Source organism: Athene noctua, chromosome 5 (assembly GCF_965140245.1).
Source record: "Athene noctua chromosome 5, bAthNoc1.hap1.1, whole genome shotgun sequence".
NCBI classification, from domain to species: domain Eukaryota; kingdom Metazoa; phylum Chordata; class Aves; order Strigiformes; family Strigidae; genus Athene; species Athene noctua.
Window position 1 is genome coordinate 33,761,366 of NC_134041.1, and position 27,083 is coordinate 33,788,448.

The window sequence follows — 27,083 nt, forward strand, 5'->3', positions numbered from 1 at the left end:
CCCTACAGCCTCTGACTTCCTTCCTTTCAAGCTTGGGGAAGTAAGCTTGTCCAGCTTGAGCTTGCCCTACAATCCCCCTTCTGTCCGTTTGCCTTTCTAAGTGCTAGAACAGTTCCAACCCCGTCAGGAGCGGGCAGGGAGCCCCCCAGGCGGCCCGGCCCGGCCCTGCGCGCTGGGCACCTGCCCCGGCCGCCCGGGGGCACCGGGCGCTGCCGGTGCGGCTGCACCCGGGCGGCGGCGGGAAGGAGGCGCTGCCCGCCGGCCCCGTCCCCGCTGGAAGCCGAGCGGGACGCGCCGCACCTCGTCCCTCTTCCAGGGAGCTGGGGGCGGGTGAACGCCCCGCTCCGGGCGGCGGAGCCCCGGCGAGCGGCAGCCCCGCGGCCGCTCCCGGCGCGGCGCCGGGCAGGCACGACTGAGTCCGCCGCAACTTGTCGGCCGGCGGTAAACAGGAAGCCCCTCGGCGGGGCCGGGGCCGGGCCGAGGCGGGGCCTGGCGCGGCCGCCCGCCCTCCCGCCTCCCGCGCCGCGGAGCCGAGGGGCCGCACGGCTCGGCCCGGCCCGGCCCGGCCCGCGGCGGCCGCTGACAGGGCGGAGCGGCGGCGGCGGCGTGCCCCGTCGAGGCGCCGAGAATGAAATTGCTGTGGAAAGCGAAAAGGGTAACCGGGCGTCCCGTCCCCCCCTTGCCCTGCCCGCGGGGTGCCGGTGCCGGCGGGGTGGCCCGGGCGCGCCGCTCCCCGCAGCCTCGCCGGAGCCGCAGCGCGCTGCCGCCTCCCTGCTCGTCGCCGCTCGGAGCGATGCTGCCTTCCCCAGGAACCGTGAGCCCGCGCCTGGGGCCGGGAGGGTGCTCCGGAGGGGGGGAGTCCCCCACCCCCGGGAGAAGCGGGGACGCGGGGGCTCTGCCTGCGCTTTTGTCCGGGTAATCAGCTGGGAAACGAGGAGTCATTGCAGCACCTGTTCGCTTCGAGTTTGGAGGACGTTGCGCTACTTCTTTTTCTGTTATCATTGTTATTTTTTTTAACCCGCTTTCTAGTGTTTGTGAGTTTTAAAGCCTCGACTCCGTAAAGTTTTTCGTAGCTTGGAATAATAGGTTTTGAAAAGCAAACCACCGGCTCTTTGGATCCGTCCTGTCAAAAGAAATAAAAGGTTGGTGTATTTTAAACTTCGAAGCTAACAAGCATTTAAAGGCTGCCTGCCTAAGTAATTCTGCAGTTTTAAAAAGTGCAATTCCTTCCATAAATGAAAGGCCAAAGAGATTAATTGCTTTGGAAAGGGGGGGAGGGGAGGGAAGAGAAGACTGCTAATCAAACCCAAACTGTTTCCTTAGAAAAGACTTTATACAACTATTTAAAGTATGTGCTAGTCTAGGAAAAACAGTTGAATGGGAAGTCAAGGTATCTTGATACCACAGGAGAGGACAGTTTGCCAAGAATATCTCCAGAATATATCCTCAATCTGAAAGTATCCCGTATTGCTTTGATTGTTGTATTTACTTTGTGCAGCCCATCTTCTGCCCTCAGGTCTGCGTGAAGCAGTACAGCACCTGGGGTAGAGTGCGGTTAGCAGAGGAGTGAAAATGTTCTTTTTCTTTCTCTCTTTTTTTTTTTGTTTTGTTTTGTTTTTTTTTTTTCCCCCTTTCTCCTTTCCCTGGCAGAGTGCAATTCAGGATGTGGGTGAAGAGGTGGAAGAGGGAGCCATTTTCCATGTCACCCTGAAACGAGTGCAGGTTCAGCACGCTGCCAAGGAAGGAGCAAACTGGATAGGCGTAAGTAAAGCTGGCGCGGTGGCGTTTTGGAAGGCTGCTCATGGGCTTTGGAGCCTGCTCCAGGGAGCTGAATTCCACACGAATCGTTAATGATAGTAACTTTTAGCACTGACTGCTCTCACTGTTGAAAAAACCCAAAACAGTGAAGTTGACTGCCTGGGTCATCTGAAATAACTCTCTCCTTGTGTTGACTCTTTTCTTGTCATGCAGACAAGCTTTGACCAGTTGTGGCGAGGGGTCGGGGTCGGATGATACTTAGTGCAGGAGTAAGGATCTTAGCTTATGGCCTGAGAAGCTGAACATTTAGCAGTTGTTTCAGACTGGGCTATGGCTTGTTTCTGCTGCTAGGAACCTTTCTCAGGTCTCCCAAATTAGTAGTCATAGTATTTTGACTAATGAAGATCTGTCGGAAGTTAGCGGAAACTTCCTGAGAAGTTAAGTGAATATAGGTTTGGGTCTTATTTTTGTAGTGCTTTCTCAGCTAGGTTAGAAATTACTTGTCTGCATGTCTGCAGGAATTACAGCTCTGTACTGTTTGTCAAAGGTACATTTTAAAGCATGAAGGCTTTAGTGGTAAGTAGATTGAGCTGAAATGCACACGCACTCAATTTGGCATGCTGCCCAGTGCTTCACCTCTGTCAGGCCAAGTCCCCAGCTGATAGAAAATGTCCTCACTTCATTGGAATCAGTGCAGCTGTGGCAGTTTGAGCCAGATCTTCAGGAGCTGGCTCTAGCTTTTGTATTATTTTGTTATGTTTCTATATTTTCTTCAGGATCAGAGGCAATGATGTAAGAACTTGGTTTGATGTAGTATCCAGACTGATATTTTAAAGACTTTTAAAACTGCCCTGAGATTTATATCAAATCGTGTTCTTGTGAAGTTCCATGACATACAGCAATGCAGCGGTGCTGAATCCACAGTCAAGAAAGATAAGCAAATTCTGTCCTGCATAGAGATAGTGCTTAGAAGCTCCCCTTCCTATGTTTCCAAGAAGTACATAGAGTTCCAGTCAGAACAGATAATTTCAAATCTGCTTCCTTCGAGTGGCAGATTTCCCGCCTCTGCCTCCTGTTTTTCCCAGGAGAAAATATTAGAAAGTATTTACGAGCTCCTGTAAATAGATCAGGCTAGAGAAAAAGGCATATTGGTAACTGGAATAAAAGTTTTAAGAGGAGTAGCAAGGAATTTGAATGACGTGGCTAGAAAGAGAAGGTTGTATGAGGTTCAGCTTACTCCCGAGGATGTAAAGGCAGCCTGTAGGGAGGCTGGCACCTGTGTGTTGAACCGGATGGTGCTATTGTCCATGAAGCAAAGACAGCAAAGCAGAAAAGACGGGTGAAAAATTTAGAGTTCTGTGGTGTTTGTTGGTCTTGAACTGACAGCCAGGTACCCATGAAATGAACCAAGGACAAGCTGAATCGTAGCTTAGCCAGAAGCAGATAAGAACAGTAGAGCAGTGGCTGTAAAAGTAGACGAGCTGCTAAACACCTGAATTTCTGTTGCCAGGAGCAGTATGCTGACAGAGTATGAATGGCATCGGAAGAGGTGAACTCCAGTCAGTGGTTTTATGTAAATAGTAAACTGAAAAGTAAACAGTTAGTTGACAGAGAAAGGAAAAAGCAGCAGGTAGAGAAGGAAGTGGAGAGATGGGGGGAATGTTTAAGAGGCGAGAGACTGAAAGAGATTTTGATTAGCTGAGGGATGGGACTGTGGAGGGCAAATGGGACAAGAGAATGTGTATGATGTGGATGGGATCCACTGGACAAATGAAAGGATTAGAGGATGACCACGGGAAAGAAACTTCTGCATTTGTCAAATGATAGAAATGAGAATTGTTCAAGGGTTCCTTTGCAAGGAGGAACAAGGGCTGGAGAATTTGAGGAGCTGGGACTGCAGGTGTGGAACGAGATTGAATTGAAATACTGAAACTGCTCGACTGTGGAGCAGACACAGTTGAAGATAGGAGGGATGGAAAAAAGGCCTTTCTCTTGAAGATGCTTGGCCTGGTGGTTGTGTTTGTGCTGTATGCCAGTGGATGCATACACTGAAGATGAACCACAGCTAGGGGCTAGCAGAATGGGCCTTACGTTAGTGGAAAGAGAAAAGAAGGAATGGGGTAAGACAGTAAGGCAGGAAGAAAATGATTGACCATGTAAATAGCAAAGAGGCAAGTGAGGGGGTAGTTTAAGGCTACCTGGTTAGAGGAATGTTCTCAGCAACTGGCCAGAATTGTACCAAGGCAGTAGATACTAGTGCCGGCCAGTTCTTTCATCCAGTATGAGGTGATGCTGTGTCAGTGCGATTTGCCTTAAGTTCTGTAGAAAGGTAAGTAGAGTAGGTCTGTGAGATGCTTAGCTTTACAGTGGCACACTTGGAAACTGTGGAATGTGTTTGGTGAAGTCAAGTAAGGTAGGAAGTTCAGATAGTTGAATGTATGAGCTTGGAAGTTGGAGAGACCAAACTGCAAACACTACCTTGACTTCTAGTTTGAATAAGGGAAAAAACCTTTCAGACCAGGGCGCATGAATAATGATCTAAGAAAGATTCTTTTTTTTTTTTTTAGGAGTTAGACTTTGAGAAATAGAGAAAAGCTCTTGTCAGCAGAGAAAGCTGTATCTAAGAGTTAAACTAAGAGTTGGTGAAGTCAAGCCTCACAAAGGAAGTGAACACAAACAGATCACGTTTTGTCAGCCATATGAGAACAACAAAAGAATAAGTCTGCTTCCTAGAGAGAACGAGATAGGAATTAAAATTAATCTATATATAACCCAAAAAACCAAATGAATTTTTACCTGTTTTCTATAAGGATGACAAAGGTCAACCTAGAGGTTGATGGTAATGATGGCGCGTGGGGCTTTTTCATGTCTTCAAGCTTTGTTTCCAAGAGCTTAATGTGCCCATGCTGGGCATCTGGTAGTGTCCATCCCCAAACTACCAAGGAACTGGTGTAAGAAATGATAGTCAAGCAGCAAGAAGTTTTAATTCATCGATCAAGTCAGAAATGCTGTTGTATGGCTGGAGAACAGCAGCGGTGCCTGTATTTGGTGTGGGGAAGGTGTGATTTAGGTGGGTAGGAGACAGTGATCTCATGAAGATAACTGCTCTGATTTAAAAAAGCTGTGGGCTTAAACTGTTTGAAAATCTGCCCATCTTGAATCTTGAAATCACTGAAAAAAATTAGGGATGATAAAATATTTTTAAGTACCTGTTGAAGAAGAGCTGCTGCTGCAGCTTTAATATGTGAAATAATATAAACACGAACAATCCCTACAAGTCTCTTAAAATGATTTCTAGCAGTTTAATGTTTTGCTGACAAACTCAGGTTTAGATTTTCAGGGTTTGGTGTTGTTTTTTTGGTTTGCTTTGGTTTTTGGTGTGGGGTTTGTTTTTTGTTTTTTTTTTTTTTTAACTTTCTCCCAGTATGATATCTTGGGGAAGTTGCAGTGTTGCAATTAGCAGAGAAATTTGTGCGTGTATCATACTTGGGAGCAGATTCAGCCCTTGTTTGGTACACATTCACATTAGTGGATGAGACGCCTTTACACACGCTGAGTAGAATATGGCCGTAAATCAGTACATCATGGTTTGGACAATCTGCTGGATAGAAAATTAATAGTTAAATACGGTGGTGCAGGCGTTCTTCCCTGTTTGAAAGTGGTTGCATTGTATAAGTGGTTATTGTCAAAAGTCTATTTTAATTGTACGATGAAAAGTCAGCAAGAAAATGTAGTGGTTTTTTTTCTCCTGAGCAAGTTTTGCTTAGGGAAAATTTGAATGGAGGCGGGCGATGTATAGCACCAATAACAAACAGTATTCTTAGAGTGTTTCTGTAATGGTGATGCCATATATAATTCTATATATACCTTTAAGTCAGGTGTATAACAAATTATACACCTTTATATCAGCCATGAGATCCACGGAACAAAGTTTTTCAAGTTATTCTGGTGTAATTTCACTCATTCCCTGTGGGGTTGCGTTTGGGGTAACAGTGGGGTTTGGTGCAGTAGTACTGTGTGTTGCCTTGTCTGTTTATAAAAGGTATGAATGGGTTCATGACACAAGCCCAAGTTACCAGTCTGTTTGAGCAGATGTAAACCCACAGTGCTTCCAGAAATTCTTACAGCTTGCACCCAAGCTTGTGTTCCTTGCATCAGCCTGTGTGTTTCTGCAGCCGTGGGGTGAACTTGTGCGGGTTAAACCTGAGCCTAGGAGGTGAAATAAAGGGCTCTGTTTTGGCTGGACCACTTTCCCAGCCCACTTGGCTGCAGCAGGTGGACAGAAAAGGGCCTCTGGGAATGGGTTCTTTCAGTGGCTTAAACTCAAGGTGAAATGGTGCCATTTTGCAGTTGAGATGTGGCTGCAAGTCTCCTAGGGCCTCTGCTTACCTACTGCGTCTATACTCTTTACAGGCTGTTGACAGGTCTTTGTGTCTTGATGGTGCAAGATGATCCTGGCTCTTCCAGGCCTTCCTACAGACACAGAGGCACTTTTCTGCCAAAAATCTGTGCCTGGGCCCACTTCTTGTTAGAAAGTCCAGAACACTGTGGGATACTGCTGTTATTCCTGATTTTTCTTTTCCTGTCTGGTCTATTTGTTTGGTTTTGGGGTTTTGTTTTTGTTTTTTAATACAGGAGGTTGTATTTTAATGTAACAGTAAGATTTGTTGGACCTTGTTAAGCTGGGAAATGAGATGTCCTCGTGCCAGAGTAGCAGGGCTTTAGACTAATATTAAAGACCTCTGTCTTGTTTAAAACAAAAAAGGGTGTCTATTATAAATAATTCAAAAGCAATGGAAGGTCGTGATGTAAATATGAAGTGGATGGGTGATCCGTTCCTAATTATTTTATGAATAGGTTAACTTTTTTCTTTGTGCTTTTGTCAATATACCAAGCCAGAGTTGGTAGTGACTGTAAGTCATTAACATGCTGTCTTCATGTCCTCAGTCTAGTCCCAAGGTGTTGTGTTAATGTTGGAATATTGTTAGCCTTGTTGTTTCTAACTCATACCTTAGCAGGCAGTTTCTGGAGCAAAACGTCTGGTCAAGCTGTCCATGAACTTCATATTCAGTCCTGGTGGTGGTTGGTCAGGATGAATTTGAGACACGTCAAGGAACCATGGAGAAACTCAGAATGTGGATTGTCTCGTTACTTAGGGGAGCCTCTCAGTCTGTACAAATAACCGACTCGATATTCCAAACTCAGAAGAGCTGTTAAATTATAAACCGTTACTGTAAGGCTGTGAAATGTGACCTAATGATATGCTGTTACTGCGTGATCTCATGATACAGCAGAAGCTCTTACTAGGAGGGGAGGCTGTGATTCCGAAGAGAACCATCACAGCAGTCCCAGCTGAAGGCATGCTGTGGGTGAGTATGTAAGGAGGAAATCTGCAGCGGAATAATGCTGCGATGAAAATGGTTGAACTCCTTAGTTTTTATCCTGAGGTTGCAGGAGAGTTGATGATGCAAAGACTAAGTACTAGAGTGTTGTGTGTTCATGTCCAGTGCAAGTTTGTTTCCTGTAGCATTCTTCTACTGATATATCTAATCTAACCTAAAAAGATTTAAGATTCCCTCCCCCCCCTTGAAATATTTCATGACGGCTTGATTTCTCCTTTGCATAATGCCATTAATCCTAGCTAGGATTTGACTTTGTAAACTCAGTGGAAGTGAATAAAAGTAACTACTTCAAAAAGGTATTTCATTCGTTCAGATGATCTTCCAATAGTTTATTTACATAAATCATAGTGATGTCTGGGGATTTTTGACAGGATTTTTCATTTCACTCATGGCTGCGGACACTCGAATGGGCTCAAGCCATTTCTTTCTCTCAAGGAAAATTACTTTTTTGTTACTGGAGTTCCATTAGTGCTGGTGATATGTGATTATGCACGTCATGTAACTGTGACTGAGGTAAAAGAGCAGGTGTGTCACAGCATGTTTTCCTCAAGCTGAGGATGCAGTCCATCAGTCAGTTTGGTCCCCATTAAACAGCAGCAACAGAAAGAGAACTGTACACCTCCCCATGCTGCCTCTGTAGCTCGGCCTTTCTTAGGTTAGTGATCTGAACATTCCTTCCCAGAGACAGTCAACTCAAGAGGTAGAGGGAAATCTTCTGTTTGATTGCTCTTGTTGATGTATTTTATTTATAATCTCATTTTAAAGTTTTTATCCCACATACTTAACAAATCAGTATTTAAAGTAGTCACAAAAATAATTTTCTGAACCATCCTCTAAATAATGGCAGAATTGAAGGGAATGTTTCTAGTTATTTCAGACTTAAACCAGTCTGTAAGCATGAAAACCAAATGCTGTCTAAGCCCCTCCCCCCAACACCAAACCCTAAATTTGTTGACAAATCTTGTGCCAAATGAAAACTGTAAGAGAAAATGGAAATGTTCTAATGGTAAGTTTGCAAGATGATGTTGGCACCCTCCTTGCAAAAGTATCATGAAATGTTTCACATCCAGATGTGTTCATGACCTTGGGTTCTGTGTGGCAACCCAAAGTTGGTATTTTCAGAAAGGGAATCACAAGTGCTGATGCCAAAGTTGTGGTCAGTTTTCATGTTTATTCAGAAGTTAATGGGGCACTGAGTTACCACTATTGTTCCTCCCAGTAATAATATTATTTGTGGTGTGATGGATTTTCTTTTAGATGATAATATATGTTGGGATCATAAGCTAACTTAATAGCAGTTGGACTGTAAAAGATTGTGTGGAGCGTAGAAGTTATCTTCAAGATAAACTTACTGAAAACCTCTGCTATTTGATACGGCATTTGGTGTTCATTTAGCCAAAAGTGACAAAATCACGTAGTAACTAAAGATGGAGTATTGATGTGGAGGATGGAATTTAATCTTTGTTTCATTGTGAAAGCTGTGTCAGGGATCTGGCTTCTGTCTGATTTTTGTGATTGTTTTGTTTCAACTTTGTAGGCTGGAGGGGACGAGTTCCCTCCAGAACGTACTGTCAGCCAGTACGAAACATGCAAAATCCGGACAATAAAAGCTGGGACTCTGGACAGACTTGTGAAGAATCTTCTGACAGCTTTTGGAGACAGTGATTTCACCTACACCAGTATATTTCTGTCTACATACCGTGCCTTTGCTTCTACTAAGGAAGTACTGGAAATTCTTGAGAGGTAAGAGCCAGTATACAATGGGAACTGAGCCATCATTTACATGATAGGGGGATGTGCTCAGCAATTTCTTCCATTACTTTTAGAGGACATGGACTTAATAACCCGATGGACAGATGTCAAGAGTCCTGCAAAATTCAGAATTTCAGCATAAAGATAAAATGTGTAAATGCGTGCTGCCCACATCCCAGCTGTCATTAAAGCGTAGTCATCAGGCAGCAAAAGTGTGCCGTGTCTGACTGCTAAGGATCCAAACTAGGACCAACGCAAGAAAATTAGTACAGCTTCCCTCTACCCACCCCTCAAAAAAAAAAAAAGAATGCATGGGCTGCAAAGTCATACCTAGAATAGATTAGTATGTTTTTCTGGATACTGATATTTTTGGACCTACACTCTCCTGTTTGGGGGCTGCTGATTTGAGACAGGGATTGTACAAACATAAGAAAGAATTCACTGTCCCCTTCTAGTACTTGACGTGAACATGCAGTCATAAGTATTTGCAGACATCAGAAGAACTGGATGATGTTCTAAGAATAGCTTAGGGTAAGACTGTTAAATCACATCTGCTGTATCTGTACAAATGCTTAGAACCCACAAGATTAGTTTTCTCACACTGAATTCTAAATGGGACATGATTAGATCGGAGGTGATCTTCTTTTGGGAGGAGAATATTTATTGCATTTTCCCAATCAAGTTTGTGTAGATTATATTTACTTTAAAGAGGAGCTGACTTGCCAAGTGACAGTGTGTCGTGAGAGTGTCTTGCTTCCTAAGCCTGTAAATTGCCAAAGAGGCACAGATTTATCAGAGGAGCCAATAGCTGTGTGCATATAGATTGTCCCTTTTAGCCAGTAATATTTTGTGTATGATTTATTTTACTGACTTTTATAAAAGACACATTTTTAACAGAGAAAGTTGGAATAAATAAATAGTGAGTTGAATTGAATGGAATTTTTCTTTGAATTGCAAATGCTATCTGTACAGACCTGGGATTCTTGCGTGTGAAGCCTTAGACTGATACTTCCACCTCTTCCTTTTGTCCTTTGAAACATTTTGGGTGACTTTGTTAAGAGTTCTGACATGAACCTGCTGGACACAAACTGGCAGCCCGCTACGTGTTCTCTATCTGATGTTACGAGGATGTTGTAGCACAAGCACTTAAAGATGCACTTACTCTCCTCTGACTGTTCAGATTAATTTCAGGTGCCTGTTACCCTTAGTTGGGCACAGAATGCGTAAAATCAGCTTGCCTTATTCTGGACTGTGCGTAATTGTCCGCTTTCAGTCATGAAAGCTGGCTGTAAGGAGCCATGAACTCCGTTACGGAGCTGTATGTCTGAAACAGGGGGCACTGCCGTTGAAAATGAAGGGCATAATCCTGCCTTCGAGGCACGTGCGCTGCCTGTGTAGGTGAGAGATTTTGCTTTGCACTTTTGGAGTCGTGCCCATGGTTTCCTCTTTCCCAGTGGTAATTTTCAGAGTGCCGTGGGCCCTTCCCACTCGTGACAACTGTGTCAGTAGTTTTGGCACGAGTGGGCACTTGTCACCTCGAAAACTTTGTGGGAAATCACTCTTGGAGTAGGAAGAAATGGCAACTACTAGAGAAAGAGAAGCTGCGTTGGAGAAAGTGGTTGTGTTGCAGCCTCATTGCGCCCTGGAATATTGCTCTGGGAAAGGATGGAGTGCCAACAGGCAGAAAGGGTCTTGGAGCTGTGAGCAAGGAAAATGTTTTGGTTGATTCCTCCTGTGTGCAGGCTGCTTCCTGTAAGTGAACAAATTCGGTTGGAAGAAACTGTCTGTCTCTTGAGGACTTTTTTCCTCCTAAGTGACATAATCTTCAAGCTCCTTAGTTTTGCCCAAATGTTAGATTCCGTATTTGAGCTTTTTAGTTGTTGATGAGACTTGTATATGAATTATGCTATTTAGGATTTTGCTTTTATTCAGTCGGAGTTCCTCTAAACACCCGTCTCATTTTTTCAGGTGCGGAAACCCAGAGCCCTCAGGCTGTGAAGAGGATGTAAGCCAGGATTCCTCTGAATCCAAACCAGTCCTGGGGACGTAAGTGTGTTTCTTCACTGTTATTTTGCACAGGAAGCCCCAGTCAGGATTCGGTACTGGGGGAGGCTGTGGGCAGCATAGATGTTGCTTCCTTTGAAATTTCAGAGCACTGTTGGCTTGCTTCAAGAGGCTTGTGTAAAGGCCACATATCAACGGTCTGGTAAGATATCCAGCCCTATAACGCAGAGATCTTTCTGTCAGGGAAATTGTCTCAGAATTCAACATGAGACGAACACATCTAGGCCAAGAGTTAGTTGATTAAACAAAGGAGGAGTGTTTGTTTCCCCTGCTTTACCTCTGGTGGTAAATGGTTATGGCTTGTGACTGATTTCATTGTGCATAACAGCAGTGTCTGCAGACCGAAGCTGGGGTTGTTTCAGGCAGCGTGTGTATGCGTGTTTCTTTGCCACTGGTGCCCCTGTGATTTACAGTGTTGCTTTTAGAGTGAGATTTAAATTCTGAAGTCATGCAAATTTGCAAGAAAAAGAGCAAAGCTGTCTTGAAGTGCAGTTAAAGGGGTGAAAAAGGGGTTTGCTTATCCTCCTAGCACCATATGAACGTGGATTTTATCTGTAGACGTCGAGTGTAAAATGTGCCTTAGGTCTTCAGCATTTGTTCTTTGACAGCGGTGTGATCTGTGGTTTGCATGCATTGTGGCAGTGAAGAGTAGCTGCAACGTTATATTTGATTACAGTATGAAGATGCTCTATTCTTGTCAGCGTTACTGAGGATTGTTTTTCTATGAATGTCTCAGCTTCCACCAGTTAAGAAGACCTTAGTTTTTTTTATCAGTGCACTGACTTCTCAAGGCGTAACTGAAGAAGAAGCCTTTAGCTTCCTTTTGTTTTGAGGTGGAAGAAAAATGTGGAACTCTTCTGTCATGTCCACATGTCACACAGTCCAATCAAGACTGAGAAATACGCTGCACTGTTTTAATTCCTGAGATTCAGGCAGACTGTCGATTCAGTTCTGTTCTACAATACCGAGCGTGGTCTTCCCACTGCTTACCTCCATGCTTTTCTGATGGCTTGTGTGTTGGGATTAGGGGGGTTTTGAGTCTGGCTTAAAAGGGTTCAAACATCCCCAGTCCAGAAATGTGTCGTTAACATACTGAACACCTTCCTGTCCTCCGTTGTCTGAATGGATTGGTTGGACAGTGAGGTCGCTTTGCCTTCCGTCACTCATGCAGCAACTGTTTTGCTTAACCACCAGAGATAAATTGGTAAAAGCTCCTTGGCTGTGAGCATTTCAGTAGCTGTCTCTGACAAGAAGAGATGTAGAGCTTAATTAATGTCTGTAAATGACACAGGACTCTCCGAGGCTTTAGTTAGAAACACATGTTATCGGTTGTTAGTTTATTTTTTTTTTTTTAGCACTTAGCAAGGACAGCAAGCTAGAAGCTCTACTGATTTGGGCTGTTCCTCTTGCCCCATGAGACTCAACATGGGAGCTCAATTCTCTGATTTTTTTCCTGGCTGCTGTGACAGAGAGCTATCAGTCTTTTCCTCCCATTTTGCCATGAGAACTCATCAAAGAACAGCTGGTAGTTAAAAATTCATTACAAGCACCAAGAAGGCAGTGTTCTGTAATGGGTAGAGGCAGTAGTAGGCAGCCAGCAGGTTCCCACACTGCCATCGAAAATGAGCTCCAGGGTCTCTTCCAGCTTTGGGCAAACCATTTGACTTTCCCCTTTCCCAGTCAGTCCAGGCACAGAATATGAGCTACAGCAGTACCCTTCCTGCAAAACAGATGAAGCATTTGTACTGGGGATGAGGAGAATAGTTTCACCAGGGTAAATCAGGTTGGGATTAGTCCCCCAACTGCCGTGTCATGGACCCAAAGGAGCTTGATTATGAGATGGAGAACACTCAGTGTGTTTATGTATCTCAGAATAGACCTGCAAGTCCCGTGCCAGGGCTTGAGTGCGCTTGTGGCACAGCCTCGTTTGAGAGCCTTGTGGGAGCTCATTGTCTACATGTGAAATCTGTGTTCATATTTGAACTCCTCTCGTGATCTCGTAACTTGAGGAAGGAGAGGTCCTCCTGGTATGCTTGTCCATTTTGCAGCTATTAACAGGATAGACCTGAGCCACTGTATCTGTCTTTTTGAGGATTTGAACTTTAAAAGCCAAGTGCCTGGTTGTCGGGAGCACAGAGTACAGATGTTCTTTGAGCTGACAGATCAGTGTGTCTGACTGGATGCTTGTGGTCAGAGGTTTTTACTGAGAGCATGGCCCTTCATGGAATATCAGTGGGAGTGTGGGATACCGTTATTGCACGAGGGTTTTGTGAAGTGGGGTTATTGGAACAGGTATCAGGGAAGGTTTCTGTAGATGTGAAAAATACGGCCATTGGAGGGCTAAGCTCTCACAGCTCACTACAGAGCGCGGCCCTAAGCGTTTGGTGAAGTGGATAGGACCTGCTGCAAACCAGGGCTGTTGTCACTTGGTCATCTCAGCTGTTTTTCTGATGGCAGTGGAGCTCATGAGATCTGCTTCTCTAGAAGACGGTTTCTTCTTTCCTGAACATCTTCCCCCGCTTTCCCTGACAGCAATACCTGTAAGTCACCACCCCTCGTGCCCGCAGCAGCACTTATGACTCCGTGATGTACAGAATCAGTTGTTCTGGCCTATAGTAATCAGAACAGAGGAGTAGCGTAAGAACTCCTAGCTTTTAATTTTGGCTCTCCGGCTTAGGTAGGTAAGGAACAAGGCACGGATAAGCCATCTGTGCTTTTCTTTTGTGTCAGGAAAGGGGTATGATCCTACTTGCTTTGTAGGGACGTTATGTGGCTCAATTAATAGCGATGTTGAAATGCCTAAGTGCCAGTCCTGCTGTGATTGTGATAATAGCTGTGGTTGCTCAAGTGCAGTAACTTTGCAGCCAGGTAAGAAGTCAGACGAGGAAAGAGCAGCCACCCTGGGGAGCAGGCCGTACAGTTAGATTTACTACTGTGAGCTTTACCTCTCAGTCTGTACTAATTCTGACATAGAGCACGGGGAGCAATACAAATCGACAGTGCATGTATCCAAGAATGTAAAACTGTTGAGGAATTCATTCTTCTGAATGGGTAATTCTTCGTATCTTTGAAGAATAAAATACGAAAGGACAGCAAGTTTGTGGGGGTGCTAGTAACTTTAAAGAGGAGCTGACTTGCCAAGTGACAGTGTGTCGTGAGAGTGTCTTGCTTCCTAAGCCTGTAAATTGCCAAAGAGGCACAGATTTATCAGAGGAGCCAATAGCTGTGTGCATATAGATTGTCCCTTTTAGCCAGTAATATTTTGTGTATGATTTATTTTACTGACTTTTATAAAAGACACATTTTTAACAGAGAAAGTTGGAATAAATAAATAGTGAGTTGAATTGAATGGAATTTTTCTTTGAATTGCAAACGCTATCTGTACAGACCTGGGATTCTTGCGTGTGAAGCCTTAGACTGATACTTCCACCTCTTCCTTTTGTCCTTTGAAACATTTTGGATGACTTTGTTAAGAGTTCTGACATGAACCTGCTGGACACAAACTGGCAGCCCGCTACGTGTTCTCTATCTGATGTTACGAGGATGTTGTAGCACAAGCACTTAAAGATGCACTTACTCTCCTCTGACTGTTCAGATTAATTTCAGGTGCCTGTTACCCTTAGTTGGGCACAGAATGCGTAAAATCAGCTTGCCTTATTCTGGACTGTGCGTAATTGTCCGCTTTCACTCATGAAAGCTGGCTGTAAGGAGCCATGAACTCCGTTACGGAGCTGTATGTCTGAAACAGGGGGCACTGCCGTTGAAAATGAAGGGCATAATCCTGCCTTCGAGGCACGTGCGCTGCCTGTGTAGGTGAGAGATTTTGCTTTGCACTTTTGGAGTCGTGCCCATGGTTTCCTCTTTCCCAGTGGTAATTTTCAGAGTGCCGTGGGCCCTTCCCACTCGTGACAACTGTGTCAGTAGTTTTGGCACGGGTGGGCACTTGTCACCTCAAACTTTGTGGGAAATCACTCTTGGAGTAGGAAGAAATGGCAACTACTAGAGAAAGAGAAGCTGCGTTGGAGAAAGTGGTTGTGTTGCAGCCTCATTGCGCCCTGGAATATTGCTCTGGGAAAGGATGGAGTGCCAACAGGCAGAAAGGGTCTTGGAGCTGTGAGCAAGGAAAATGTTTTGGTTGATTCCTCCTGTGTGCAGGCTGCTTCCTGTAAGTGAACAAATTCGGTTGGAAGAAACTGTCTGTCTCTTGAGGACTTTTTTCCTCCTAAGTGACATAATCTTCAAGCTCCTTAGTTTTGCCCAAATGTTAGATTCCGTATTTGAGCTTTTTAGTTGTTGATGAGACTTGTATATGAATTATGCTATTTAGGATTTTGCTTTTATTCAGTCGGAGTTCCTCTAAACACCCGTCTCATTTTTTCAGGTGCGGAAACCCAGAGCCCTCAGGCTGTGAAGAGGATGTAAGCCAGGATTCCTCTGAATCCAAACCAGTCCTGGGGACGTAAGTGTGTTTCTTCACTGTTATTTTGCACAGGAAGCCCCAGTCAGGATTCGGTACTGGGGGAGGCTGTGGGCAGCATAGATGTTGCTTCCTTTGAAATTTCAGAGCACTGTTTGCTTGCTTCAAGAGGCTTGTGTAAAGGCCACATATCAACGGTCTGGTAAGATATCCAGCCCTATAACGCAGAGATCTTTCTGTCAGGGAAATTGTCTCAGAATTCAACATGAGACGAACACATCTAGGCCAAGAGTTAGTTGATTAAACAAAGGAGGAGTGTTTGTTTCCCCTGCTTTACCTCTGGTGGTAAATGGTTATGGCTTGTGACTGATTTCATTGTGCATAACAGCAGTGTCTGCAGACCGAAGCTGGGGTTGTTTCAGGCAGCGTGTGTATGCGTGTTTCTTTGCCACTGGTGCCCCTGTGATTTACAGTGTTGCTTTTAGAGTGAGATTTAAATTCTGAAGTCATCCGAATTTGCAAGAAAAAGAGCAAAGCTGTCTTGAAGTGCAGTTAAAGGGGTGAAAAAGGGGTTTGCTTATCCTCCTAGCACCATTTATGTGACTACTGGCTGGAAGAGGTTTGAAATACAGGGATGGCTTCCTTGTCAAGGGGGAAATCTTCAGGACTTCATTTTCTCAGGAAAGTTAGAGGTTTCTTTTGCCTTTTACTCTGGAACAAGGGACTCTTTTCCCTTTCACGTTATGTCCTACTCTGTCACAGTAGGTGATTATGAGGCAGTGGCTGTGGATAGTGGGTCATGTTATGTGACTGCACACAAAAGTCCTTTTCCCTAATCCCTCTGTCAGCTCATGCGAACAAAATTCTCTTGACATCGTTTTTTGATATGCTGCCTGTGTCTTCCCTGCCTGTAATATGTGCTGTGGCCTGTGGTCGTAGTGCACCAATATAGACATGGTGAGCTACCGGCACGTTGCTGTGACGAACCACAGATCTCACAGAAAATGCAGCAGAAAAAAAGAAAAGTTGATAGTTACTTTTTTTATCCAGGCTTGAATTTTCTTAAAACTTGAAGTAATTAGATTATTTTGGCAGACTTTGTTTAGTTTTTTTCACACTCAGTTGAAATTTGTCAACAACATTGTGAGTTATCTCTGGAAAACCATAGCATAAATTTTACGTCTTGTTACAAAATCAAGTTGAAATGATGGGAAGTCCCTGCAAAGACAGGATTTAAAGAATTTCCCATAAGCATCCATTTGTGGAGTATCTATGTACCAGTCCCAATAGGTGGGTGTGGGTTAAAACCTACATAAACCAGGAAAAGGAGATAAACAGATCACTTCCCTCTGTTTCAGGCAGGGTGGAAACCGCATCAGCTCTGGTTTCCCCTCATCCCTCTCAGTCTTTGTTAGGCTTGTCCATGGGCAGTTCTCTGCAGTTGGTGTCTTTTTAGCTACATGTGTCTAAGAAGGCGTGCGATAACTTTCCTGAACAAGATCCAGTGCTCCTCTAACTCCTTAAGCGTTCCTCTTCCAGCATAACCGAGCATAACCTTTTTGCATGGTATAATTTGACAAACCCTCCCTGTCTTTGAGCTAAGGGTAAACTCAAGGTTCTGCTGATACATTTTTTTGTTAAACGCATTTCATCCTGAGATTAGCAAGGCCAGTCTGTCTTCTGGGTTCAGCTGTCTTGGCGCTTCAAGCTCGATACGGGGCACTGCCTGTGCTGCACATGTCACGGTTAGGGTGTTATCTTCACAGATGAGGCAATCTCACTGTGTATGTTCATGGGGGTTAGGTTCAGGCTTAGACGGCTTTTTCACAGAAGCCAAGGTTTCCTTCAGTCTTTCTCCTAAGACAGCAGATCGTGAGTAGTATGGGTTGGAGGACAATGCAGCTTCAGCTTGGTCCCTAGACTTGGCAGCAGCAACTGATGGGAGGAAGGGCAGCAAAGGAAGCGTTTGATTTAGCGCTTCCACGGGGGAAGCTGCTACCCTGAATGCGTCCAGAGGAGGGCAACCAAGGTGGTGTCAGGGCTGGAGGCATGTCCTGTGAGGAGCGGCTGAGGACCTTGGGCTTGTCTGGTTTGGAGAAAAGGAGGCTGAGGGGCGACCTCATGGCTCTCTGCAGCTTCCTGAGGAGGGGACGTGGAGAGGGAGGTGCTGAGCTCTTCTCCCTGGGATCCAGGGACAGGACGCATGGGAATGGTTCAGGGCTGTGCCAGGGGAGGTTCAGGCTGGGCATTAGGAAGCATTTCTTTACTGAGAGAGTGGTCAAACCCTGGAACAGGCTTCCCAGAGAGGTGGTCAATGCCCCAAGGCCGTCAGTGTTTGAGAGGCATTTGGACAATGCCCTTAACAACGTGCCGTAACTTTTGGTCAGCCCTGAAGTGGTCAGGCAGTCGGACTTAGATGATCGTTGTAGGTCCCTTCCAACTGAAATAATCTGTTCTATTCTATCAATATTTGATGTCCTGAATTTAATAGAAGAGTCTCAATATAGCTTAAGTGGATTTGATTCTTTATTCGTTTTCATTTGGGGACTATAATCAGATCCACTTGGGGGAGGGCAAATCAGGAGCAACTTCACTGAGGTCCCTGGCAAAATCTGAGTGATATCTTAATAAGATTCCATGTATAAAAATTAAATTCTTTGCTCAAAAAAGTCTTCATACTGCCTTCATGTGGGGTATGAATGCCTGTGTTTTTATTGTTGTATTAGACACAGATACCTGCGGTTGCATCAATACATGCTGTTTACAACCAGTGTGTTCTTGTGTATTTGCTCTTAGTGAAGTAGCATCAATCTTAGGAGCCTGGCTTGATCAGTGTACTGAGGATTTCAGAGAGCCGCCTGACTACCCATGTTTGATGAAGCTGTTGGATTACTTGAAGAAGAATATCCCTGGCTCTGACCTGGAGAGGAGGGCGCAGAACCTCTTGGAGAAGTTCCAGAACCAAGAAGTGGAAAAGGACGGTAAGTTACCTTTCCCTTCTGCCTTCCTGTTCTCCCGGACTGTGTGGTGACACAGGGGTTTGTGTGGAGTACACTTCACTAACTCGTAGGCTAATTGATTATATTGTGAGGCTCACCAGGGACTTTTTTCTTGTTTCTTTCTTTAAAAAAAAATCTCTGTGAGGCTGCAGGCTCTGTGCGGGATGAAATAGTCCTATAGTGTAGGTGCCTATGCCTGTTTATTGTGGGGATTGGGATTGGGAAATCCAGCACTTGTCTAATATTTAGCCAAAACTTTGAGATTACTGCAGCAACTAAGTCGTTAATTGTCAGCGCCCTTCCCGTGTCATGGAATTAAAACACACAGCAGGTCTCTAGCTGTTTTTTTCATTTCAACACACATGCACCGAGAAAAGCCCAAACCAGCAGAAAGAAAAATACAGAGCTGTGGGGTTAGAAGAGTTTTAGACTTGTCGCTTACTTTATCAGAGCTCCATCTTTGTTTATTTCTGAGATTTCTTTCAGAACTCTTAATGTGTGGTCTGGCATCAAGGCTTGCTGATAATTATTGTCCCAAAGCATTCATATTGTGCTATGAATTTACAAATTTGGGTCCTAATCCTACAGTTTGATTTGCGTAATCAGACCTCCGTTCAGTGCTGCCATCAGCCATGCCGGTAGATTAGACTGCAGTATCAGATACGTAGAAAAAAGCCATTTCTGGCCTCAATTCTTGCTGCTTGAGCAATGCAAATCAAGGTGAGTCAGAGACTGCAAATTCAAAAGGGGCACGTGGTTGCTGTCAGTGAAGTCAAGAGGGCAGCTGGGCTTTGAGGGGGACCTAAACGGATCAGCGATTTGAAGATGATGAGATACTTGAGTACGAGAGAATTCCAGCTTCTTGGACAGCAGGGAAAAGACTGGTTACACATTTATGAAGGTGAAGGAGAAAAGAGAAAAAAAAGGCATGAAAAAAGAAAAGGAAAATTCTTGCGTTGCACTCGAGGACCTGATTTTAAAGGCACTGGGAGATTTTGAGTAGGGTTGCAACTTTGCGATGAGGATTTTCACTGAATTTCAAGGCGGAAGGGAAAATGAGGAGTTACACAGCCAAAAAGAGGGAGAAGAAGGTGTAACTCTTGTAACAGTTTGGTAGAAATCCATTTAATTATGCGCAGTGTTACAAAACAGTCACGGAAAAATAATGCTGGAACAGAGGTCTCCCTTTATTGCGTTTAGCTCTGTCAATAAATTGTGCAGTTGGAATGTGCGGATGGAAGTCTGGATAGAGCCTCTAGTTAATAATTTGTTACATCAGAACTGTAGCAATTTACACTGATGATTAGGTTTTGCTAATGAACAAAGAAAGGAAAACTGAAGTATTTTGAAAAACAATGATAAAATATCGCAGTCTGCTTTTGTCGCTTTAATATCTGTTCTGCTTTAACTGGTTATGAAGTATTGCACAACACACTCTGAAATGCACTGGTTGTTTTTGTTAATGAAATCTCACTAGTAGTAAACTCAGCACTTTCAGTGTTAGTCTTCAACAAGTCCATTTTTTTTCCCTCCCTTCTCATGGAGTTACTGTCACCTTACAGTAAAAGGGATTAGGAAGAGGATTTCTTTTCAGAGATTTTCTGTTTGACTTCCTCCTCTACCATGGGAAACAAGGGCATATTTCTTTGTGTTTTAATGTGGCTTTGTTCTCAACCTGTGGGAGCCAAAAGGTGACATGGGAACATCTGTGAAATCCTTTCCCTTCTGCACTGGATCTGGTCCCTTGATGAGGACAACTCTCCTCTCTCACCTCTTCATTGCTGCCCAGGGCAGATTTAGAAGCAGCATTCAGCTGAATGCTGTAGGTGCTCACTGTTCTCCCTTTTCTGGGCAGAAATCCCAGAGAGGGAAGGTGAGGGATGCTGGAATAAACTCTCTTCAATGTAGTTTATGTAAGCACAAATGGTGCCAAGAAATCTGATCTCTCCTTTTAGTTCCCCACATGGGAGCTGAAATCTGGATATAAGAGCACTCCTAATGCAGTATTTTGGGGATATGACTGCAGTCTTGTTCCTTTTCAGTTTGGTTAATTTTTGGTTTTTCAGATTATAAGACGCATTAATACTAAAAGGTAGATTAACAAAATTCTGCAATGTTAATAAGAAATTTTTGTTGGGGCATTCTTCTTTCAGAAGAATGTTTAGTGAATGGGTTAAGTCACTTCTCTGCTAAGAGACCCTGAACAGCTCAGTTCTCTTTTCCTTCCACCTTTTCTTTGCCAATTTAATTTTCTGGTCATCATCTTTCTCACCAAAATATGCAGCACAGCGGGGCTATTAGGTCAGGCAGGACCCTTTGTGTGTTCTGCTATAATATATAGAGTGGTGGTTTAAAATAAACAAACATCTTCTTTGATTCACTGTTTGCTGTATAAATTTACCAAGTCGTGTTTTCCATCCTGGACAGATGGGTTCCGTGTTGCTTCCCTCTGTAACCTACGTGATGAAGAGGAAATGGACATCAGCAGGCCTGAAGAATTCTCTTTTTTCCAGGCAGACCTTGTGGCAGAACAGTTGACATACATGGATGCAGTATGTAGAGTATATGTACTACTTGAAATGCTGCGGTAAATAGTGTGGGGCTTCTAAAAATTTTTTGTAAAGATATGTCAATGTAAGTATAGTGTTCCAGAAAAGGTCTGTTGTTGGGACACAGAACACAGCTCTGCTTGGTTATCCAAACTGGCTTCATTCATTGGGCTTTTTTTCCTTCAGTCATTCCAAAGATTATTTTTTTTTTAAATTAAAATAAGCGTGAATGTATACTGTGTAGCCTTTTCTGCAAAGCTCAGTATTTGTACACCTGAGAAATAGCACATTTTTATGACGTATACTAAAGATGTATCGGTACTCTTAAATGCAGTGCTCTGATTTGATTTGTCTGTATCAATCTCCTTCAAAATATCATGATATAAAAGAATTTCCCCTTGGTTTTCCCAGGAGTGTTTAGCTGTCAGTTCTTTTAGGGCATCAAGCCTATAAAGTGTCTATTTCTGCCAAATATACAATAGATATATATATTAAAGTATATACACTTTATGTATAAAAAAAATAAAGTGTACATACTGCCAAAGCGTGTATTTCAAACTAACGGAAAACAAATATTTACCTTTTAATGCCATATTAGATTTAGATCCATGTAAACATGCATTTCTTCTTGTGGATAGTAGAGATTTAGGAGAACCCTGCTGACGTAGACACCTCTGCTTCACTCTAGGAACTCTTCAAGAAGGTTGTGCCCTACCACTGTTTGGGATGCATCTGGTCTCGACGGAATAAGAAAGAATATAAGCACCTGGCGCTGACCATCAGGGCTACCATCTCACAGTTCAATGTCGTTACCAAATGTGTGGTCAGCACTATCCTGAAGGACAAGGAGCTCAAATCACAGCAAAGAGCCAAGATCATTGAGAAATGGATTCATATTGCACATGTAAGGCATTTATTCTAGACTGTTTAATGTTTCTCGTGTGGGTGCCTTGGAGTGGGGGAGTTGGAAGGGGAGGAAGGTGTTGGATGCGTTGGTCCCAGGCCATCTTAGCTCTAATGCTTTCTATTTTTGACTGCCTTTCTTTGTAACAGTAGATGAAGTGTTGCCCTTCCTCAGTTGCTTCCCCACCATGGAAGTGGGGTTGGTGCTTGTCTCTTTGGTTGGGGAGTGCTAATTAATGGGTGAGGCAGGTACTGTGTCTTGCAGATGGGGAGTGCCACATACTTGATGATGCAACGTTTATGGGAAGATGGGTATAAATTCAACCAGTTCACTTCCCTGGAACTAAATGCTGCTCGTATCAGGGAAGGAAGAGAAGTGATGGTTGATATCATCCAAAGGTTAGACTTGTTTGCAGAAGAAAGTCTAACAAGAAAGGAGTCGGACTGGCAGTGGTGCAAGCAGCAGGCACAGTCAGAATAAGCTTTGCACTTGCCTGCCTTTGGCCATTCGTGTTCAGCCAGTGAGCATCATGCTCCCTCTCCTGCGTCGATGAACGCCATGGGACTTGAAATCAGATGTGGTGGAAGGCAGCACAACTGTTTGTGTTTTATACATTTACATATGTGTGTGTACATGTGAAAGGAAAGCAAATACAGGGTTTGAAGTAAGTGCAGAGAAAGCTAACACTTCTAGGAAGCAGTAGCCTCTTCAACATGGAAAAAATGAAATTATTGTTTGTACTCTTTTGTTTTGAAAAGTCCTTGAGGCTGGAAGGTCATTTGCCTACTGAGTTATTCATGGTTCCCATCATGTATGCAAACCAGCTGAGTTTGGAGGGGGTGAGGGGTGCAAGCAGTGACCAGAAAAAATAAGTAGAGTTACAATATGGTACCAGACTCCTCCTCATCTTACCTTTCTGGTTTATCATTGTCTCACGCGTTTCTCTAACCCGTTTATACTCTTGGCTTCGATTCCTTTGTCTTGTAGCAGATTGTGTGTTTCTTAATCTTTGTGCGAAAGGGTTTTTCATGACTTCTTTACATAACTCCAGTTTGCTAATTTCTTAGATCTTATCTTTAACATTTTACTGTAAGCTTTTTAACTCCCCTCAGAGCACTGGGCAGCTGGCAGCAAACGGGATCTCTCTTGAAGAGAACATTTAAAGCACTTTCATATGGATGTGCGTTGACTTGTGTTTTAAGAATCACGTGGATTCTTTCTGAGCTATACAAAATAAGCAGTCATAAAAAGCTCAAGCCAAGCAGAGGCTTTCCAACCTTGACCCTGCACTTGTATGCTCCCAGCGGCAGCGTTGTTAGTCCTGGCACCTGAGCTTTGGCAGCTGCTGGTTCAGGAGGCTGGTGTGGGGAAGAAGTCTTTCACCTCTTTTGGCACTTCCATTGACTCATTGTTCTCGTCTGATGGCTGCTTTGTAGCCCCTGTGAATGGATTAGGAAGTTTGATTCCTATTGTCTGTGGGCAGATCTTTAAGTTGCAGAGGGTACCAGCTGAAGGGGCCTTCGTGGGGCAGCCTGGGCTGCAGCCTGGGCGAGCAAGTACGAAGCAGCTTCCTGCTGGTCCCAGGGAGCAGGGAGGCCCGGGAAGCCAGGACAGGGACCGCTCTCGGCATACTTGTTCTGTGGATGGAGAACTTTGATCTCCACCTCTGTTGATTCAGTGCTTCTCCCTGTACTTAGTTCATACACATAATTCAATGCTCCAGTCTTAGCTAAGCACGTGAAAAATGCATGAGCACGCTCTACAAAATAATTGCACATGTCGAACAGCTAGTTGCATATCTGCTTAGCTGCCCACTTCTGAAGAAAGCTGCTTGCTTTTTGCGTGCAAATGAATGTTTTGAATAGTTAGATGTCTGAATTAGAAAATAATCCCCTCATTAAAGTGCAGTTATTCCCAGACTGCTGACTCTGTAACTAAGCAGCGTGGAGTTCCACGTTTGTTATTTGTTCGTGACTTTTGGATCCAGTTTCTTGGTTTACAGGATAAACCGAATACTTTTCCGAACTGCCAGCCCTCTCTGCTCCACCTAGATCTGGGGTTCCTGAGCAGGAGCAGCCAATTTTACTCACACAATTTTTTCTTTAAAACTGAAAAGGAACGTTGAAATCGTTACTACCCTGTTATGCTTAATCTTTTAAACTCAAAGTTGCTTCTGCACAGTATTCTTTCTGGTTTCCCCCCTGTGAAGGGCACAGCATGAAACAATGTTATTCAGAGCAGTCTTAAAAATTCTTCCTATATGTAAATGAAAGCTTGCTAAAGTTTAGTCTGCAATCAGTTAAATCATTGAGAACACCAAATCCAGGATTGAATTCCTAATGTGCTGTGGGTGCGTATGCCTGGTCGTGAACCTTCTGCGTCACTGACAATGTAGATGTATCATCAGTATTTGGGTTAGGAGATTAACGACGTCTGAATTAATGATGCACTTGTGTTGGAAGACTAATGGCGTCTAGACTGATGATGGCTAAAAGCAAAAGAATTTGTGCTTGTTATGGAAGAAACAGATAAGAAGGGATTCCTTTAAAATAGCAAAGCAGAAACTTATCTACCGGCTGCCCGCGGTTAGTAGTCCTTATTGAAAGTGCTGACAGGAACTAGTTTTTGAAATGGGCATGCGCTAGAGCAGCACACGGGTTTACCGTTATTTTTAGAATGTACAAGAATATATAAGGACTTGTTTTTCTCATAAACTTTGGAGCTTGACTGTTAACCATATTGGTGTGTGTCTTGTCCCGCAACCTCGTCCTGCAACAATATGCTTTAGATTATGCAACGTGCAGTTAAGTCAAGATGGTTCCAAATTGGATCTTCCAGTGCAAACTCCTGTGTTTGAGAAATCTCAGTGCTGAGAATTTGTGCCTCTCAATCCCTGTTCTCCCCGGTCTGAATTTCAAGTTGAAGTTAAAGAAAGCAGGGTCTTGTTCTTAAATGTGTCGGTCTCAGAAGAAGAGCCGTTACGTGGTTCCTTTGGCTGCAAAGTTTGCAAGAAGAGCTTTCAGGTCTTGCATGTCCTACCACGTGATTGTGAACTTGGTCTTCATCTAGCCTAACTGCTAACCTGCTTCAAGTGCTGCGGTGTGCCTAGTCAGTCTTCTTAAACCACACTTTGTTAAATGTAGCCTCCTAAGTTGCCCAAAGATTTTTTTTTTTTTTTTTTTTTTTAGGTAAATAAAAGGGAGTAAATGTACTTGCCTTAGTTGTTCAGTCAATTTTAATGCAACTTGTGAACAGAGTTGCTGATATACCAAGGTCTGACTTTTGTTTATGTTAAGGTTGCTTTACATTGATTCAGTCCTACAAAGGAAATAAAGTATGTCTATTTTCACTGTAAGGATCCTTTACATATTCAGCATTATTAGTGTAATAATGAGTCCCATCAAAATTTGCAAAGTGGAATTGTAGTTTGGATTTGGATATATTCTCATCTACATGCAACAGTCAAATGGGCACGTGTTTTGTCTGTTAATTTGCATGTACGGACACCTGTTAGTGAGAGCTTGTATTTGCAAGAGTTTAAGTCTGTGGTGCCCGGGCGTTCTAGTTCATGAGCCGCCAACAGATTTACAGGAGTTCCTTGAAGAGTCTCAGGCCAGACTTTCCCTCTCCTCCTTGCTTGCATCTGCTTTACCAGGAATCTGTGCTGTCTTTTTGAGAACTAGGTTTTTCAGTATCCTTTTCCATCCAACCTTTTCCCCCAGAGAAACTGTAAGAAATGCCTATGAACCAGTCCCTCTGTTAGGATTTGGTACTGACTCTGGAAAAGCTGGGAAGTTTTTTTCTCTTGAACAGTGTGCACGTACTTGAATAACAGGTTATTCCTTTGCATGTCTTTATTTTTAATTGACGCTTAGATGATTGAGGGTTTACATTTTTAATACCACATATAAAGAGGCAAAGCCTGTTTTTTCCTCTAAAGGGTAAAAGGGATTGGTAACTGTAAAGAGTTTTTTAAGAAGTGTAATATTTGTGCTTTCTAGCCTGGCTTCATGGACTCAGTTCCACTTTTATTTTTACTGGGACAACTGGAAGCTGTACCACTGCAACATCACCACAAATACATGAAAGTGAGGAAAACAAGATATAAATGCCAAAGCCCATAAAGTGTTTGTTGGCTGGGGGGGGTGGCGGGGGGGAGTGATATTTTTGATGCTCCATATTTGTACAGCTGCCTGCTTAGCAGTGAGAATGTGTAGCGAGCATGACACCAGTCAAACAGAAGAGCACTAACATATTCGTAATGCTGACATTACATGCTCCTGTATCTCTAACCACTCCTTTCACAGGAATGTAGGATCCTGAAGAATTTTTCCTCCTTGAGGGCCATCATTTCAGCACTGCAATCCAACTCCATCTATCGGCTGAAGAAGACCTGGGTGTGTGTTTCAAAGTAAGCATCCCCCTCTGCCCCTGTGGCTAGCCCCAAACAAAGACAAAAAGCTCCGTGCTCTTTCTTTCCATCTTGTTCTTCTCGGTCTTCCTATTCTGCTCCTTCATGGACAAGTGTCCTCTTAGAAGATACTCTCATTCCTGTGAGGCTCAGACCCCTTTTTTTGGGTCTGTCTGCTGTGAGCTCTTCTTTCATATTGACGGGACCACCTGCCCTCAGGGGTACTGGGTCTCTTCTGTCCTTTATAGCGTATTGGATCTTCCACAACCTATTTTGAAGAACTATGGGACTACCTACTGACTCAGCACAAGCACACGGTTCTTGGAAGGTCAGCAAAAGGCCACCATGATGCTTGCCAGTTGTCTCCTCTACTGTGAAGTTGGAGGAGGTCAACGTTGCCACAAACCTTCACTAATCCTCTCTTGGTCCTGACATTTCCTTAAAACATATCCCCAAACTACAAAATCCAAGCCTGTATTGAAGATGGTATTTCTTACAGGGGAATACCTTTTTGTGCAACTGGCATATTTACTGCATGCCAGACAGACACCAGAAAGCTGTGTAGGAAAGATGGTGTTCTGCTCATTCAGTTGGTGACAAACAGATTTATGTTTTTTTCCTTTGTCTTTGATAAACAAAGAGAAACGTTGCTCTGCCACACAGCATACTTCTGCATTTCCACTAGGAGAGGTGGATCTTTCCTTCTGCCGCCCTGTGTTCCTGTTGCTGATCAGGATGTTGCCATCTTGTGTTTATAGTGTGGGGTAATAGAAAGGGGCTCACACAGTTACAAGCTTCTGGCTTTCCTGAGTGCGTGGCACAGGGCA

The 27,083-nt window shown here is 43.8% G+C and overlaps 1 protein-coding gene across 1 annotated transcript in view; it reads left to right on the forward strand.

The window, feature by feature from the left end:
- The first annotated feature begins 628 nt into the window (after positions 1-628).
- LOC141961087 (ral guanine nucleotide dissociation stimulator-like 1) overlaps positions 629-27,083 on the forward strand; it is a 43,596-nt gene continuing 17,141 nt past the window's right edge. The window contains exons 1-8 of the mRNA XM_074907637.1: positions 629-655; positions 1,651-1,761; positions 8,698-8,903; positions 10,881-10,958; positions 18,190-18,374; positions 20,820-20,944; positions 21,630-21,845; positions 26,153-26,256. Of these exons, the coding sequence (XP_074763738.1) occupies positions 629-655; positions 1,651-1,761; positions 8,698-8,903; positions 10,881-10,958; positions 18,190-18,374; positions 20,820-20,944; positions 21,630-21,845; positions 26,153-26,256 (1,052 nt within the window). The remainder of the gene's footprint in view (positions 656-1,650; positions 1,762-8,697; positions 8,904-10,880; positions 10,959-18,189; positions 18,375-20,819; positions 20,945-21,629; positions 21,846-26,152; positions 26,257-27,083) is intronic.